General features: G+C 42.1%; 2 protein-coding genes across 10 annotated transcripts in view; one reads left to right on the forward strand and one right to left on the reverse strand.

Moving 5' to 3' along the window:
* The first annotated feature begins 1,540 nt into the window (after nt 1-1,540).
* Nucleotides 1,541-15,145, forward strand: nt5e (5'-nucleotidase, ecto (CD73)). The gene is made up of 9 exons (XM_080790370.1): nt 1,541-1,980; nt 2,886-3,105; nt 3,886-4,074; nt 7,759-7,959; nt 8,878-9,032; nt 9,747-9,855; nt 10,643-10,792; nt 11,499-11,699; nt 12,433-15,145. Exons 1-9 carry the CDS (start codon nt 1,654-1,656, stop codon nt 12,597-12,599), a joined length of 1,719 nt encoding a protein of 572 aa, XP_080646496.1. The 5' UTR covers nt 1,541-1,653; the 3' UTR covers nt 12,600-15,145.
* Nucleotides 15,146-17,642: 2,497 nt separating this feature from the next.
* LOC308334253 (sorting nexin-14-like) overlaps nt 17,643-19,274 on the reverse strand; it is a 35,820-nt gene continuing 34,188 nt past the window's right edge. For 7 of the 9 annotated variants that reach the window (XM_080790899.1, XM_080790897.1, XM_080790898.1 and 4 more), the window contains one exon: nt 17,643-17,899. In XM_080790899.1, coding sequence (XP_080647025.1) covers nt 17,870-17,899 — 30 coding nt within the window. In that variant the 3' untranslated portion in view covers nt 17,643-17,869. The remainder of the gene's footprint in view (nt 17,900-19,274) is intronic. The other 2 variants (XM_080790896.1, XM_080790895.1) reach the window with 2 other exon arrangements.

Below are 19,274 nucleotides of genomic sequence, written 5' to 3' on the forward strand. Positions count from 1 at the left end.
TGAGTGCTTCCAAACTCCAGCACTTAAAAAAATAATAATTACTTAATAATACTTACATAATAATTACTTGTCATCATTAAAGGCTTTAATGATGACAAGTTCTGTCTTGCCTGTGAGAGAGATACTGTTCCATACCAAACCAAGCTGTTGTGGCAAGGGTGAATACCAACCACTTTTTGGCAAATGTTTTGGGGGCGCTACACATTTAGCTGTGTTGCTCATTCCACGAATGCCCGACCCTTTATAGGCCTATATACCCTTCAGACGTGCTCCACGTATTTTACGATCATCCTTTTCCACAAGGCACTTCCTTGCGTCTCTCTCCAAGTAGTCTCTCAAGACAGACTGTTGCCAAATTTCGAGGAACAACAGGGGCCGCTGTTTTCTCAAATATTTGACGATGGGATTCTCAGATTGCTCTCCAAGTAACATGTAGTCAGTTTCATAGGCAGTGCAGAATGTAAACAAGCGATGTTAAAGCGTGGCTACATGCTGCCGTACGGTGCTGAAAACTGCCGTAAAAGAGAAATGAGGAAATTAACCGAATGAATTTAAAAGGTTAATAATATAAATATATCCGAAAGGCATATAAATATTGATAAAAACTAAAACTAAGGGTATTTTGTCTATAATTTCAGTAAATTTTAGTTAGTTTTGTGAACACACAATACAGTTATAGTTTAGTTATCGTTTTTGAGTGGTGCAACCACTCCAAGGAACAGCAATGTCCGTGTTCAACCGTGTGTTGGTTCACGTGTCTATGTGACTATGAGCACCAGTACCAATGAGTACCAAAAGTGGCGCTGTTGTGCCAGAAACAGAGAGAGAGAGAGAGAGAGAGAGATAGTGCTGCACTGTTGCCTGTTGCACTGTTGCCTGCTAATGAGAGAGAGAGAGAGAAAGAGGGGGGACGGGGGGGATTTGCACCACTCAGTTCACACGGTGTGATTTTTTTGAGTGGTGCAACCGCTCCAAGGAACAGCAATGTCCGTGTTCAACCGTGTGTTGGTTCACGTGTCTGTGACTATGAGCACCAGTCTCTCTCTCCCCTCTCTCTCTCTCTCATTAGCAGGCAACAGTACAGAACTATCTCTCTCTCTGTTTCTGGCACAACAGCGCCCCTACTGGTACTAATAGTCATACTCGTGCTCATTAACGTCACATACAGGCGTCACATAGGCGGACACAGACATTGCTGTTCCTTGGAGTGGTTGCACCACTCAAAAAGAGCTCAGACACTCTTTGCGCAAACAGCCAAACACTCAACTCTCACCCCGAGACAACTCACCCCGAAAGTGAAGACTGCAGCTCACCCACGAAAGTGAAGACATCTCTCTCACCGCCCGGGGTGAGATGTCTGGTGAGTTGTCTAGACGTTCGGGGTGAGATGTCTGGACAACTCACCTGAAATTAAAAAAAAGGGTGAGTTGTCTTGTTACCGCCGAAAACAGCGTGAGCGTAGCCTACATGAGTGGAGTCACAGAATAAAATAGGTTGCCAGTGTCGGCGTAACATCCGTTCGTTCAACTCAGAGTATGGCTCTGGTTCAACTATAAATATAATAGTGTTAAGCGAGAAGCGACCTCTTATGGTTGGTCTCTTATTGAGCCGTGGTAGAGACAGACAGACAGAGAGAGAGAGAGAGAGAGAGAGATGGAGGCAGCACACTTGGTCCAGAGCTTTCTGCTCTGCCTGCAGTATGTCTGCGTGTCCGCGGCGGCGTGGGACCTGGTGCTCCTGCACACCAATGATGTGCACGCCCGCGTGGAGGAGACCAGCCGGGAGTCGGGCAAGTGCACCAAGGGGAGCTGTTTCGCCGGGGTGTCCCGCCGGGCGACGAAGATCAAAGAGATCCGGAGCAGGGAGGAGAACGTTCTGCTACTGGACGCCGGCGATCAGTTCCAAGGAACGGTCTGGTTCAATGTCTACAAGGGCCTGGAGGCTGCTCACTTCATGAACAAACTGGGTTACGATGCCATGGTAAATATATTATTTAATATATGTCTGGTAAGGTTCAATGTTTACAAGGGCAGGGCTTGGATGCTGCTCACTTCATGAACAAACTGGGTTACTTTGCGATGGTAAATATATAATAGTCTAATAAATATTAAATAATAATGATAATAATAATAATAAAAAATACTATATATATATATCTGTTTTCAACAACTGATTTATTTATTAGTTTTCATTTTGAGTAGACATCATTTATCAAACTTAAGTCAATTATTTGGTCTACGTTTTTGTATGATAACATGAAATAAAATTGAACAAATGTATTGAGACCACAAAATAATGTATTGACGTAGGTCAATTTTAATTGACATAGACTTATATGTTCTCTCTCTAAAACAAAAACAGCGTCAGACTCAGCATTATGGTGGATCATGGATGGACTATAGGCTACTGTATACATCATATTTATTTATATAGGCCTGTATTGAGTTGTGCTTGTAATGTACTGTAATTCTGAAAACTGTTAATAAATACTTCAATCAATCTACCGCAACTTACTTAGCTGTGTTTCTTTCAAAGGAGATCATTGAAGATAATATCTTCAATTTAATTCGAGATACAGTTGTTTAATGTAGCATCCATCCACTTGTCACCTAGATGACTATTAGAATGGACTTGACTACTGTGGGTAGCTAATGCAGTGTGGACCCAGGGACCCCCTGGGTTCCTCGAAGGTGTTCCAACTTCCAATTGGGTCATTTGTGATTTGTACACTCAGAGTTATGGGGTCCTTGAAAACAAACAAACAAACAAAAAAGGTTTGAGTACCAGTGAGCTAATGAATACCTCTAATTAGACTAACCCATTTAAACCGGGAAAGTCTGTATAATTTAAAAATTTGGCGTTTGATATTTCTCTCTTTCTTTCAGGCCCTGGGGAATCACGAGTTTGACAACGGAGTGGAGGGTCTTAAACCGTTCCTACACAAAGTGAACTGCACGGTGCTCAGTGCAAACGTCAGACCAGACGACACTCTGGCCTTGCAGGTGGAGGGCCTGTACTTGCCCTATGCCATATTCCACCTGAACGGAGAGAGAGTCGGAGTGGTGGGATACACATCGAAGGAGACCCCTGCGTTGTCACAGCCAGGTACTGTACATAGACGGTTTCTTTAAAGGTCAAAAATGAGAGAATATAATAGATAATACTTGAATTTCTTTGTTAAAAAAAAAAAAAAAAAAAAGAAGAAAATGTTCTAACAATGGCAAAACTATGTCAAATATCAGTTTAACATAATAGCTCTCAGAGTATAATCCAGTTTTCCTATCTTTCCTGTTTTATAATCCTCATTACTTAAAACAGCCTTTTCACAGAATTTAGTAGAATACAGTGGTAATCCATTACATTCATTCACAATTATTTAATTCAAGATAAATAAACCAAATATCTTCAGTGTTCTCAGTTGAACGAAATCCAGCCACTTAGTTGCTGCGTGAAGTTAAATAAATAAATCATTCACCAGAAAGCTGACATGTTTTTTGAGTGAACTCAATTATGCCATATATTGACCTACGTCAATATATATATATATAATATATATCATCTCAATTTATCATCTATCATCTCAAGTGGCTCGACTAATTAATTTTTACTCTTGAATTAGTCTTTAGGCATCTGATTTTATAAAATAAACGTAGACCAAATAATAAAAAAAATACTTATGGGCGCAGGGCGCCCGGGCCTGCCCAACAGTCCAGGTACCTATAGGCTGCTAATACCTAATAGCCTGACAGTGTGTCGCGGGTTCGACTCCCGATCCCGACGACCATTACTGCGTGTCACTCCCAATCTGTCTCCCCCATTTCCTGACATCTCAAATAAAGGCAGACAAAAGAATACTCATCACTAACCCTGGTTGCCTTCCATCAGGACCACATATGCACTTTGAGGATGAGGTGAGCTCCATGCAGCCCCATGTGGACAAGCTCCTGACGCTGGGCGTCAACAAGATCATCGCCCTGGGTCACTCTGGTTTCATCATGGACCGATACATCGCCAAGAAGCTCCGAGGCGTGGACGTCGTAATCGGAGGGCACTCCAACACCTTCCTATATACAGGTATGTTATGCAAAAGTCTGGAACTGTGAACTGCGAAGAAAATTGCGAAAGCTGCCTAACATAAAGGATCACATACGAGCCTCTGTCCCGGGCTGTGGAGGTTTCCCAAGCCAGAGCGGAGAGGGAAAGCGCCTAGATACTCCTTGGCTCTGAAGACAAAAGGCAGGTACTTTGTTTTTTAGACATTTCCCCACTCTGGAAGTGCCCAAGGACCCCTGTGCTGGCTCTAACCCGACTCAGAGAGCCCTGTGGGGGGCCCCCGGGCACAGATGAGCTCCCGACTCTCAACAAGCCGTCAACCATGCCTGTCGGAGCTGGAGATTCTGGAGATATGAGCATGATATGCTATTTCACGCCCCATGGAATGTACAATGTTGTTGCTTTAAGAGGTCAGCGGTGATTACAGAAATGATATGTATCATGGTCACAGTCACACACACACTTATATGTATTTGTATAGAAACAACATTTCACACGGGTGGTCGCAAAGGCAGTCTGTGTTTTGTGTTGCAAACTCCACCATGTATGCCAATAGGACACATCTGAAGATAGAGACATCAGAGATTAAGTGCCCAGTGGTCTGGGATTTCCTGACAGCGCAGTGAGGGAGTTGAGTATAAATGTTGGCGTCCGTCCGTGTTGCTGGCAGCCAGCCCATTATGCAGCCCTCCTGGTCTGTCTGGATACACTCCAGTGTCTCCTCAGCCGTGAAATGTACCACTACATAGCCTTGTTTGGCTGTAGGGCTGCGACCATCGATCATTGTCATAGAGATTGTTCTATCGATTCTATCGATTAAAAAAGTTAAAAAAAAAAAAACTTTACTGGAGTATTTCTAATTTGCAATAACATATACTTCTACTCCACTAGCCTACATCTCAGATCCAAATATTATGTACTTTTACTCCACTACAATTATTTGAGAAGGGCTGGTTTCCATTAAGGTTCAATTCATCGAGTGTTGACATGAGTCTTGTAGCAGTATTCTGACCTTTTCCCTTGTTTGGAAGTGCACAGAGACATGCTTTACATACAACTGTCCAGCCTCAGTGCGCACACGCACACACACACACACACACACACACACACACACACACACACACACACACACACACACACACACACACACACACACACACACACACACACACACACACACACACACACACACACACACACACACACACACACACACACACACACACACACACACACACACACACACACACACACACACACACACACACACCCACCCACCCACCCACACACAGCTGTGTGTTGGGGAAGAGAACTGTCTGGTTGTGGCCATTGCAGAACTGGCCTTGATTGCATTATTCCAGCTGTGTGCATTCCCTAAGAATAACTAACTAACCTCTGGTCAGTAGATAAATTCAACATTAACTAACAGTCATTACATTTCCGTGGCGGCAACAACTTTTCACAGTACACCTATACTGAAAGTTGTTTTTTATTCTTCCTTTTCTTTTTACCACATGAATCCTAGCCTATAGTAATTTAGTATAAACTGCCGATCTACAAGCTCACACAAAGTGTGTAGATTGGATATAATTTCTTTAAAAATACATTTGGTTTAGACTCGGGAACAAAGGAGTTAGGGGAACGAAACTGGTGAAGTGAGTCAAATGGGCGTGTGTCTGCAGCGTGTCTGCTCCTTGCTCTGCGTGGAAGGAAACTTTGAGTTGTCGTCATCACTGTGGTTCAGTGTTCCGTGGCGTAGTGGTCCAACATTAACATGCATTTCTGACTGTGCTGTGCAGGCTTATAAATAACCAGAGCGAGCTCTGTCTCATTTACTTGAGTATCCCTTTGAATAAATCACATTTACTGTACATGCATTTTATATTTGTATAGATTTATTTTTCTTCATTTATTGGGAGATTTGGATGTTATTCAGTCCATATCAATGCATTGTTTGTTTCAGCTGGCTGAAACTCCTATGTAGTCAGTGAATGAGTGAGGGACATTCACTCTTCATCTGGCTGAAGCTCATATGTAGTCAGTGAATGAGTGAGGGACATTCACTCTTCATCTGGCTGAAGCTTCTATGTAGTCAGTGAATGAGTGAGGGACATTCACTCTTCATCTGGCTGAAGCTCCTATGTAGTCAGTGAATGAGTGAGGGACATTCACTCTTCATCTGGCTGAAGCTTCTATGTAGTCAGTGAATGAGTGAGGGACATTCACTCTTCATCTGGCTGAAGCTCCTATGTAGTCAGTGAATGAGTGAGGGACATTCACTCTTCATCTGGCTGAAGCTCCTATGTAGTCAGTGAATGAGTGAGGGACATTCACTCTTATACGTCATGGACATCCAAAGGGACTTTTATTAGGCCATGCATCCTCATATGGAATGATTGTGTCCTAGGGACACTGATATGAAAAGTCTTTAGTCTTAAACAAAATGTAAATGTCTAAATGCCACAAAGAGCTTTACTCTTTCATTGAGAGGAACATGGATTTGTAAAGTAAAACATCAGTTGTCCCATGTGCTAGTGTATGAAAATAGGAGGGTAGATATTTTTGTTTCACCTCTTGAGGTGGCACAGATGGTGTCAGACCTGTGATTTTCATTTTGTACACAAATCATACAAGTATTTACTTGTCATCAAATGCACTGACTGATATGTGAGTCAGTGCACTAGAAAGGGCCTTTGTGCATCTAAATGCCATGAGTTTTAGTGTAATTACTTGTCACCAATTATTCACCATGCCTCTGAGGTGCAGGACTCAGTGTTTTTTTGTAAAAAGAAGGTTTGCGGTTCCAACCTGAGGTCCGAGGATGAGGTTGGATATTGTCTACCAGTCTCTAATCTTTTACTGAAGAGCAGCATACAGGACAATGGACAAAATACAAAACACAATGGTGCAGTGGTCCTTTTGAGGACCCCCTCTAAAAGGAGATGAGGCATCTCAAGGGGATTACACTTTCAATAAAACGTACCGGTATATAATATAATGTACTGTACCTCTCATAGCAGAAGTTCAGAGTTCAAACATCAGACTTAGAGCTAAATAGGCTACCGGGGAAATCTCACAAGGAGAAGAGCTCACAATGTCAGCGGGGAAATATTCTTGTTTATGTAGCCTTGAGCTATGTGAAAATATAGTCAAATAATAGGCAACTACAGAACACAACTGTATCCTTGTTTATGTAGTCTTTTTAAGCATCAATCTCTAATCTCTAAAAGATGTTCTTGCGGTCTGAAATGACACACTGCAGGTCAGTTTGGGGATTCTGTTGCAAGTGGTTGCAGTTGCAACTTCCTGCATTGCATGAGCGTGGACTTGAGACCCAAGGTTGACATTGTAGGCATTTTCAATGTTTTCTCCAGAAGTTGGCTCTAAACTAAAGACTTTAAGTCAAGCACTAAAGTTACAAATATGCAGAATGTTATTTAGTGTAGAGTTGTTTACTTTGTTTAGACATAATGTTAGATTCATTGTTTAGCTGGTATCCTAGTTTGTTTTAGGTATTGTTTAATTGCATTACATTTATACAATGATTCACCGGTCCGTGTGTATACTGTATAGTACTGTAAGTCTCTGTATAAGAGTGTCTGCTAAAATGCCTAAATTGTAATTATAAATTGTAGCCTAAGCCTACTATACAGGGATACACAGAGAAGTGTCATATTTCTTTCAACTATCTCTCTCTCCTGATAGGATCATCTAAGCCTTCGTCCGAGATCCCGGCGGGGCCCTATCCTTTCATGGTGCGCTCAGATTACGGTGGAGATGTCCCCGTGGTCCAGGCCTACGCCTTTGGGAAATATCTGGGATACCTGCGAGTGAGCTTTGATGAAACCGGCAACGTGCTGCACTCCACCGGCAACCCTATCCTACTGGACAGCACTGTGGCAGAGGGTGAGTTACTACTAGGGCTGATACCCTGAATCGCTTTTTCAATTAAAGTAGCTATTAGCAATAATATGTCCTTTTTTGGGGGTATTCAGACAGCCATAGAATTTGCCTGTCTACTTCCTGATTGCATGGTTAGTCATTTCTGCAGGGATATGCTCGATCAATGACAAAGCTTCTAGGAAAGTCTTTGAACGCGGCCCCTAGAGGTGTCACAGAGAGTGTGACCCTTTGCTGGTCTGAATACCAAAAACAAAACAAAAGGTCATAAAAAATTTGACATATTATTGCTTATAGCTACTTTAATAGAATAATCGAGAAGCATGTTGTTGTTTTTGATTAATTTAATTGATTAGTGTTGTTCAACACTTCAGCACGATTTTATACTCCATCCACTTTATTATACTTTATAGTCGCATAAAAGTAGTGAAAATAGCCGATCTACATGCTCACAATGCGATGCATTGTGATACATTTAGAGCAATTAAGAGTTCTTTTTGCTATTACGGCTGGGCTACACTGGGGGCAGAACTGGCACCGTTCGTGGAGCGGAGTCCGCCACAGTACGCTGCCACTATAATCAATGGAACCCGGCTACACCAAGCGTGGGTGCGTTGCGCAGGTTGTGCGTAAGCTTCGTGCATTCATCTTAATTTTTTTTACGTGAGTGCTCTGTTTTTCCCGCGTGTCCGCGAGGCAGCCCTTCATCTCACCTTCAGAGGAGAAAAAAAAGGAAATACGGAATCCCTGGGGGACGGACGAATTGTCGGTGCAGCCACTTAGCTGCTTCTGTTCTCCCCCCCCCCACTACGGTTCCGTTCTGTCACCAGTGTAGCCCGACAGCAGCAGTGGGTGAGTTATACAGACAGAATACAAATAGTTGTTGTTTCGTTTGTTTACGTATTGTATCTTCTGTCCTCCCAGATCCCGCTATCCGTGGTGAAGTGGACGAGTGGAAGAAGAGCTTGGCCAACTACTCTGCAAAGTACGTGGGCATGACGCTCGTCTATCTCAATGGAACGGCTGACGAATGCCGCTACCGCGAGTGTAACCTGGGAAACCTCATCTGTGACTCCATGGTGAGTGTTTCAGGCCTGGGATTTGTTTTTACGGGCAAGGCCACTTTGCCTTTGGTGTTTTGTTATTTTTACTTATTTTTGTTTTATTGAATCCTAATGTAAAGCACCTTGCCCATAAGGCCAAATGCCAGGGCAATAAAACCTTGATTACCGGTAATTTTGAAATATAGCCTAGGACATTTTTACTTGAGTTGTGACCCATGAAAATTAGTCTGTGACCCACAAATGGGTCCCGACCCACTGTTTGGGACAGAGTAGCCTGCCTAAAGCATATCATACGTGGTCTGCTCTTTTTCCCTCTACACCAAACCTCTTCTCCTAAAATAGCACATCTACAAGCTCACAATGTGTCTGTGCCGAATGTTCCCTCCCATAATAGGGATGCTAAAATAAAAAATAAATAAAAGAATCCTATCACACGAAGATTTGGTGGCCCCCCTGCAGTATCTCTGAGGACCCCCTAGCGGTCCCAGAGTAGACCCCCCTGTTGAAGACGCCTGGTCTATAATATAAGGCAGAGTATTTGGGATGTGAACTGTGAAGATTTTGAGAATCAGCCACCAAATACATGGGTGCAGCCAATAACCACATAATTGAGGCATCTGGCTCGGGGCCTGTGCTCCTGCTCCCTCTCCCTATCTAATGAAGCAGCGAAGTTCTAAAAATAGATATTTTAAAAACTGTGTGTAACTGAGAACCCTGTCTGCCATGCAGATTGACAACAACATCAAGTATGCAGACGAGCTGCAGTGGAACCACGTGAGCTCCTGCATCTACAACAGTGGAGGCATTCGCAACGCCATTGATGAACGTGCTCGCAACGGTACGTGTGTATGGCACGGATATATATGGAACGAACGTTCCATATATAACAGACAGACAGACAGACAGACAGTCGTGATGTACTGTAAACCTAGCCCTAGCAGCAGATCTCGTCACTGTTCAGAGAATAATAACAGCTTCCAGCTTACCACAGTGCATACCACAGTGCATATTTCTGACTCTTCCTCTATGATTTTCTCCTCCTTAAACACATGCTGCCACTGTGTTGAAATTAAGGGAGGAGGCAAAGCAGCCAGTAGCATACCGTCTGTCGGGTGGAAACCTCATATGTCCAAAAACTGTTACTTTTAAGGATTCAAATTCCCAAATAGTGAAAGTAGCAGATCTACAAGCTCAAGCTTTCGAGCTTGTGGATCTGCTACTTTTGATTATTTTGTGTGAGGCTGTGCGTATAATCAAGTGGGCGTTCAGCAACAGAAATAAACCCCACAAAAACAAAAATAGAATGTTAGAATATGGAGATAAGAGGTATCTGCCCGACAACAACGATATTAAAAAAGACTAGTCCTGTCATCACACACTCTTACAGCGTTGTTTGTACACACTGGCGCTGTAACTACATCAAACCTTCCATAATAGGCTTATATAACAAGGGTTCCCAAAAGTAAAGATGACAAAAGCTAACCTTTTAATAAAGAGCAGACAGCACGTGGGACCTTTTTCTTATAATAATATAATCAGAGAATATTCTCATTATATGATTATTCTACTATAGGAAGTATAATGTGGTTAACAGGTGTGTATTATTATAACATACATACATACAGGCTCCATCACCATGGAGGACCTGATCTCCGTCATGCCGTTTGGAGGGACGTTGGACCTGGTGGAGCTCCGAGGCTCCACGCTGTGGAAGGCTTTCGAACACTCTGTGTGGAGATACGGACAAGGCGCTGGAGAGTTCCTACAAGTGTCCGGTACCACCTTCCTCCTCCTCCTCTTTACCTTTCTCTTCTTTACATCCTTGTCAGTGTTGGAGAAATTGATTTGGAGAAATGCTATTAATTGTATGTTATACAACAGGTAGTTTCTAGGAAACATTTTTTTTGCACTTCTGCGTTGCTGCAGTCCACGAGCCGACAGGCGAGTTCCGTAGGCCCATTAATGACAAAAGCACACCCTCTAGTGTAATATTGCTTAATTTTAAACCGTGGACTGCAATACAACAAAGTCCTTAAAAGTTTGAGATTGGAAGTGACATCACAAAGACAATAAGGTGAAGATGATAAAAGGGTACTCTCTCCTGATTGGCTGAAATTGGCAACCCACCTGAATTTGTCGTTTCTGTTTATTAAGGCGTTGGAGAGACGGGGAGACCCCTGCTACTGAACACACACTCAGGGGTGGAGAGAGCATACCTGTACTCTCACACTCAGGGGTGGGCGACTTTGATGATGGAGAGAGCATACCTGTACTCTCACAAGTAGCATATTGTAAACGCCATCACTCAAATAGCCCATAATTTGTCACAAGTATTTATTTTGACACAATACATCGAACGATCGTAGTATCGTGGTTAGTATCATGGTCAGTAGTATCATATCCCAAGTGGTTAAAAGCATACCGTTCTGTGTCTTTGCGCTGAAGCGGTGGTGTTTTCCATGTCTCGTACCACCACCACAGGGTTCCGTGTGGAGTATGACGTGTCCAAGATGGCAGGACGGCGGGTGAAGAGCCTCCGCATCCTGTGCACCAACTGCCGGGTTCCCCACTATGAGCCTGTGGAGCAGGAGCTGCTCTACAAGGTGGTCCTGCCCTCCTACCTGGTGACGGGAGGAGACGGATACTCCATGATCAAACAGGAGAAACTCAAACACAACAGCGGTGAGTTGCATGTCGCTGCCGACGGGCGGAATCGTTTAATGTTCAATACTGTTACTTTTGACACCATTTACACTATTTTGTGTCAATATTTATAAATACCCACAGACATATTTAACCATTTCATGTTTCGAAATCTAAAAAAAATATACAAGATTGACTCTCAGTCATAACTGCCAGGTGCAACAAGCTCTTGTAGCGCCCGTCTTTGTTCATTTCCGACATTCTTTTGTTGGTTCCCTCACTGCGTTTTGTTATGGTTGTCGTCTAGCTCCAGTTAGCTCATAACCTTAGCTTCCGTTGCCACTCACGTTGCGTTGCGGCATTCAGAGTATAGGCTTTTATGCCTTTCAGACTGCCATTGGTTTAGGAGTCAGCCAATCATGACTAGGTCGCTAGTAAGGGCCGATTCATACTCCAATTGTACTGCTGTTTCGGCGCTGTAGTGCCGAAATGATTTTGGCTCGTCAGAAATGTTCAGTAGCACCGAAGAGACGACTTTAGGACGGTACCCGCCCCCCCCCCCCCCCCCGAACCTCAAATGACGTCACATTGTAGGCTCTACAGCGCCGAACCGACTTTTATTATGCTCTAAAATAGGAGTATGAATCGGCCCTTGCTTAGGTCGCTAGGAGGCAGCAAATCGTGACTAGGTTGTCACTAAAGTAGTCTTAGTAGTGGTGGGTGAAAATGTTGTCCAAGCGCTTTTCAAGCACCTGGCTGAAATCTCTTCCAGGTGATTTGGACATTGCTGTTTTGTCGAACTTCATCGCCGAGAGGAAGAAGATTCACCCGTCAGTGGAAGGACGGATACGGATCTCCAGCTCAGCCTCGGGACTGTCAGCGACCACTGCTTCAGTGATCCTGACTGGACTGTTCTTCACTCTCTACGGGAGTCTGTGAGCTTTATTTAGCACAGGCTTTGAAGAGAACATAAGTGTGTTTTTATTGAAGAAAAAAAAACTACCGGTATCCTATTTCATCATAGCGCCAAATCACAAGTTGTCTCAAGATACTTTACATAAAAGAGCAGAGACCTGACATGGTCCCACCCTGGACCAAGCAACTATTTGCGACGGTGACAACATAAAACCATTTATTTATCAATCCAAAATCTTAAATGGCAGAAATCTCATTAGATTTGTTTGGCTCCATACTGTATGATGACCCAGACAGACACCGTTTAATTATTTAAGCTGTTCTAAAACTTGAGACATGTCTTTTTAGCTGTTCTTTCTTTTGGATTATTTGATTGTTGTGGGTTACAGCTTCACTCTGCTTTTACCTTGTTTTAACCGATTTAGACCTGGGAACTGATTCTACAAATGTCTTGAATCATGAAAAACCTATGTTTCTATATCAGTGGTTCTCAAACTATTTCATGTCATAATTATATGTAATTGGCCGTGGACCCCAATCTCAAAATATCCCCCCCCCCCCCCCCAGAAGCAAAGACATGAGTTAAGAGCTTGTAAATCTCCTATTTTTCAACATCTAAAGTTTAGGAGGGAGACCCGCACACTGCCACTTGCTGGTTCAAGAGCTTATATTTAATGTCAATAATGCAACATTTCGGTCCTTCGACCTTCCTCAGGCATTGAGGAAGGCAGGCATGTACCATATCTTATACACTGTAATGACTTGGCATAAACATTTTTTATAGAAATGATTATGCACTGTACAATGTGCTGTGCGTATATCTTCTTAGTCTTTGTCCACTGTGTGTGAACGCCAATATTAAACTGCAAGATCAACCACAAAAAAGAAGATATTTGAAAGAAAAGAGTGTGTCATGATTGTGTGAAGAATTCAGAAAGGCTAGTAATTAGTTTATGGCTGAAATTTCAGTTGACGGCTCAAGATTTTCGGTGTGAAAGTAGAGTAGTACGGTTCAGTCAAGTATTATCTGTATGGATAGTTGAATGTCCAAACAGTGACAGTAAGCCAGTGACTCCCATCCTGTGGGCCACAAGGTTATTCCATGTTGGCCGCAAAATAATTGGCAAAACACTATTTGAATAATGATTTTAATATTTAAAAACATGTAAAACTATTTTCATTGTGATGGCAATAAATACGAACTTAAAGTATGCTTTATTAGTTCCATTGATCCGAGGGCGGAATACAATCAATTGATTGATTGAAAGAAAATGCCTGTTGAACCTTGAGCGTTTATGTAAATATTACATTCAGGTTTCAATTCACTTGAATTCATTAGGGAAAGCTGTTAGAATGCGGAACGAGTGGTTTTCTCTCCACTGAAAAATGCCTGTGGTTTCTGAGGCTACAGAACGAGTAACGGAAAACTGTCATTCCAAAATGGGACAACATTTCTGCTCTACTGCAGTCTACAATAAATGACAATATATGTCAGTATCATGTCGGTAGCATGGTCAGTAATAGTATCATGTCAGTATCATTGTCATTTCTTTCTGTAATGGCTACAACTGTACAAATACACATCTTATGAAAGTTAGTAAGTTACAATTAGTTTTATGTCTCCCAAATGAAAGGAAAGAGGTAATTGTAACATTATCCAAAGTTCAATAAAGATGTCTGCTTCAAATAACAATTGATATTGTCAACCAATATCCCCACCAAGTTCCAAAAGCATCTCAGTGGAGGAGGAGGGAGACCAGATTGCAGCTTTTAAAGGCACTTGTTTTCGCACAAATCTGAAGTTTTTGAACTTTTCTGTAATGAGGGTTTTCTTATCCTTTCCATTGTAAATCAGCGCCACTCACAGCTTTCTGGACACAACCTCTGTGATTTGAGGAACAAGGCCCCCTCTGTGTGGGGAATCTCTCACACAACAGCTTTTATTCTCAGGAAACCTCGGTTTAGTCCACCTCATTGGGCTTCAACACAGCTGGCATGGCAGCAGAGAGGACACACACACACACACACACACACACACACAGGAAATAACGGATTTAGCAAGCAGCCATGTGAAGACATGGAAATCACAGCGGGGTCATAAACAGGACACAAGTACATTTTAAATTATCACAAATGATGGATGGCTAGACATCTGAATTCAGGATTGAACATGTTCTCTAAAAAAGGTCAGGGTGTATTTTTGTTGTTGTTGCAGCTAGGGTTACTTTGGAATAAATTGTTACAAACAGGGTTCTAAAGATTTACTGGAGGGGGGATGGGAAAGGGAATCATGAGACAAACCCATGCCTCTGATATTCATATCCCCTCTGGTCATATGTTTGTATTATCCGTTGTTGAACATAATTATGGAAATTTATTAAAACTGAATTATTTATGTTGCATAGCTCACTTTAGGATCTAGGCTTAAAATTATATCACTTGAAATGCCTGCTGATCGAGGCACACTTGAACATTTGTAACAGGCTTTTGTTTGTGGTTTTGCATTTCCTGTATGAGCTGCACCTGCTGCGGGCTTAAGAGTATGACTGATCATTAAGGTTTCTTTGTGAGTGTGGGTGGCTGTTGAAAAAGCCTACATACAGACACACTGCACTTCTCGACCTTTTGAAGAATCGTACACACACGCGCACACACGGGGGGGCTCTGCTCATGCACCTCGCTCAAATGTACTTTTCCCTATTTTTAAATTAAACCTATTTGATGTCCATGAATAATTATTATATTTATAAATTATATTCTTGCCTATAAATACTATTAATAATAATACTCCAAATTCTCAAATTTAAACTGGCCTGTATTTCAGGCTGAACGAGATCTAAATGGAACCTCCTCTCTTGAATGTAATTCAAATTGTTTTGTAGAACAAGCGTAAATTGTAAATCTGACAAGATCAACATGAAACTTTCCTATAGATTGTATTACTATTGTTTTTTCATCCCCGGCTGTATTGTCAAATACAGTATTTGTACTGTCAACACATTATGAGCAAGTAAGGGAAGCTTTTAAACTTCCAAAAAGCTTACATTTCTGAGTTAGTGCTGAAGACAAATAGTCTATGGTTTCTTCTGAAGGACGACGACAAAAATCTGCTATTTTGACACTAGTGTAGTATGATCAAGTATGGCATTAATTTACAAAAGAAAAACCACACAAAAAGTTAAAATATGGGCATACAGTAAGAGGCACCTCTGAATGGAAGGTTGAGCAGTTTCAAGCTAGTGGGAGAAGATGGTTATCACTCGTGTTTTATGAATAATTTCCTTTTTCACTGTACCTTTCTCTAAAGATGTGGAGGACCAACACTTTCAGCCGGCCAAAATCTCGTTCATGAATATCCCAGTCGGCTATTGATATTGGAAAAAAGCACACTTACATAATACATAGTCACTCAATACCTAGTCTCTCGAGATACGTACTGTAGACTGTTGACTCACGTCAGCAAATTCAAAGGAAAAGAGGGCTCCACTTTTATTTTATCTTTTGCCGACGGGTTCTCAGATTGCTCAAGAGCTGACATAAGTGAGAATTCAACCGGCCTCAGCTCACTCTCTGTGCTACTCTCAACCATGGTGTCACCAACCAAACTATGGAAAAAGAAGATCCCATCATTATCTTTCAGTGTCTTTATACCGCTCTCTCTCTCTATCTCTCTCTCACAAGCCAGCCCCAGGGGTCCCATGACAAAGAAACAATATTTGTGGCATCACTGACATGGCCTTTTATATAATACCTTGATCCAAGGGTTGATTCAATCAAAGGCAGGCCTTCAGGGCAAGGTGTTTATGCTCCCTTTGACAAAAGGAACACCTTCTAAATGAGAACAGTATAATGAAATAGCACCCATACATTCATAAATGATGAATCAATATTTGACAGTCCATGCCAGTCAACACCAAACCCCTTCCCACCTCCCAGATTCTGAGCATGTTGTCATTTTCAAATACCAAAAGAAAAGAAGCTGAAATTAAACAAGGTAAAATAAACCGCCTTTTTGCAATTCCTATTGTTCTCCTTTTAAAACTGCAGACACCAGTTACCATAGGGGGCGGTAGGTGGAACGTGCCAGACAAATGAATGGAATAAGCAAAGATGACGAGCTCTTGTCTGCCATTTGAACCGGAAATAGAAGTCATCCATTTTTGTGGCACCATAGACCTCTGTTGTGTCCGCTAAAAACAGGTGAATATATATTTTTAAACTCTGGATAAAAGCAAATTAATAACACCGTCTTAACGTCTGTGGCTACCTGTGCAGAGTTAAATATAACTCGGCCATACGTCTTAAGACACTAAAGCTGACGTCCTACACTACAGTATGAAGAAACTGTTTAATGTGTCGACAGCACTGAGGCCTCTGTCACATTGTGCCTGTGGAGGTGCTGTCGGCAGTGTCTTTGTCACGGTCACGCCCTCTGCCCCTCTCTCACTGTGCCCTCTGTGTGCAAACTAAACTAAACGGCAAAAACTATTCAGTTTGGTACTCACCAGTCAAGAAAGATCAATGGTTGTTGCAGGCCTAGTTTAAAACTAATTTAGAGGCTGCTTCTCCGTTCACCGCAAGGGCTAGTATCTGAAAGAGAGAGGGAAGTACGCATAAAACCTTCACTCCAACTACTGCACTAGATGCATCACAGTACCCTGTAGGCTAGCACACACACACACACACACACACACACACACACACACACACACACACTTGCTTACTTACTTGAGGTAGTCCATCGTGGCCGATGAGGACTTCTGCTACAATGTGTGGGTCCTTTGATGACTGTATAGTCCGATGCGGGATTCACACTGTTTCCCACAGTCAGGGCAGGGGAACACACACGCAGGAACGCCTACTGAAAAATACTTTCTGGCTTTGACAGCCCATACATCCAAACAGAAAAGTCCTATCTGATTGCATTAAACGACATTAAAGTCACTTTGCCACTCGATTTGCCACTCATTTTATGCATGCGCATACTCTTCATTTTAAGTTGATAATAATGGACTTAATAAAAAGGGAGTATATGGAAAAAGAAGAAAAATGACAACCATACAACAGTTAATTCAATAAATATAATCTTTATGTAAGTATGTATTAGTGCATGGTGATACATTGGAATGCTGAGATGGCATCAGAGCCAGTGTAATGAGTTTAGCATTGCACTTCCATGAAGCCGGTATGTTTCAGATGTCTGTAGAAGGCTCCTTGGCTCCCTGCAGTGAACACAGTATGTTTCAGATGTCTGTAGAAGGCTCCTTGGCTCCCTGCAGTGAACACAGTATGTTTCAGATGTCTGTAGAAGGCTCCTTGGCTCCCTGCAGTGAACACAGAAGAACACATACAGGTGTTAGGCCTAACACACACACACACACACACACACACACACACACACACACACACACACACACACACACACACACACACACACACGCTACAAATAACTACCAATCCCATCTAGTAAGTAAGTAAGTACATTTTATTTTCAAAACAAAGTTACAAAGTGCTGTACAGTAAAAACAACAATATAAACAATCAAGTTAAAACAGGCACAAAGGCACAAGGAGCAAACACAACAAAGAGTAAGAGCAGAAACATACATTTCTGTGATAGTCAAACTAAAAGTAAACGTTTACAAGATAAAATGTAACCTAAATAAATGAGTTTTTAACTTTGACTTGAAACCTTCAACAGACTCTGCATTTTTAATTGATAGGGATAGGGCGTTCCATAGTGTGGGAGCAACCACTGCAAAGGACCGGCCCCCCTTGGTTTTCAATTTTGTCACCGGAATATTCAGGAGGCCTTTATCAGAGGACCTGAGGGGTGTTACATTTGGTTTTGCCACCAATAAGTCTGTAATATAAACTGGGGCTAGGCCATATAGTGCTTTATAGGTTGTTAAAAGGATTTTAAATTGATTCTAGATTTGATAGGGAGCCAGTGTAGTTCAGCCAGTACCGGTGTTATGTGTGCTCTGCGGTTTGTATTGGTGAGAATTCTAGCGGCTGTATTCTGTACTAATTGTAGTTTGTGAATAGAGGAACAGTTAAGGGTAGTGTAGAGTCCATTACAATAGTCGAGACGGGATGAAACAAAAGCATGAATAATTTTTTCCAGATCTTGAGAAGTGAGGATGGGTTTGATTTTTGATATATTCCTTAAGTGATAAAAACATGATTGGTGACCTTCTTTACGTGGGACTCGAAGTTCATGTGTCTATCGAAAAAGACACCCAGATTGCGTTCGTGAGATTTTCGGGGCCAATAACAAGGATCTCTGTTTTATTAGCATTCAGTTGAAGAAAATTAAGTGCCATCCAGTTATTTATTGCAGCTAAGCAATCACGCAGGATGTAGAGTTTGTTTATGTAATTTTGCTTAAAGGAAAAATAAAGTTGGGTATCATCGGCGTAACAATGATAAGATACACCTTCAAAACTATTTATAAGCGCACCAAGTGGTAACATATAAAGGGAGAACAGGATTGGTCCTAAGATGGAGCCCTGGGGGACCCCACAGGTCAGAGGAGCTGAGGAGGAAACATAGCTGTCGACAGCAACAGACACACTTCTATCTGACAGATAGGACGAGAACCATTCTACAATACGTCAGTTGCTTCCTGTGTGAAGTCTATATTTGTTTAGACAGTTAGAGTAGCAACACTAGGCAAGTTGGGGCATGAACTTGGAGT

This window comes from Protomyctophum bolini, assembly GCF_963924005.1.
Source record: "Protomyctophum bolini genome assembly, chromosome: 19".
NCBI classification, from domain to species: Eukaryota; Metazoa; Chordata; class Actinopteri; order Myctophiformes; family Myctophidae; genus Protomyctophum; species Protomyctophum bolini.

Excerpts from the sequence above, each read along its gene's own strand:
- nt5e (XM_080790370.1), top strand. The coding sequence starts at position 1,654 with ATGGAGGCAGCACACTTGGTCCAGAGCTTTCTGCTCTGCCTGCAGTAT. Across the intron at positions 4,075-7,758 it reads CAACACCTTCCTATATACAG|GATCATCTAAGCCTTCGTCC; the intron begins GTATGTTATGCA and ends CTCTCCTGATAG. Across the intron at positions 11,700-12,432 it reads GAAACTCAAACACAACAGCG|GTGATTTGGACATTGCTGTT; the intron begins GTGAGTTGCATG and ends AATCTCTTCCAG.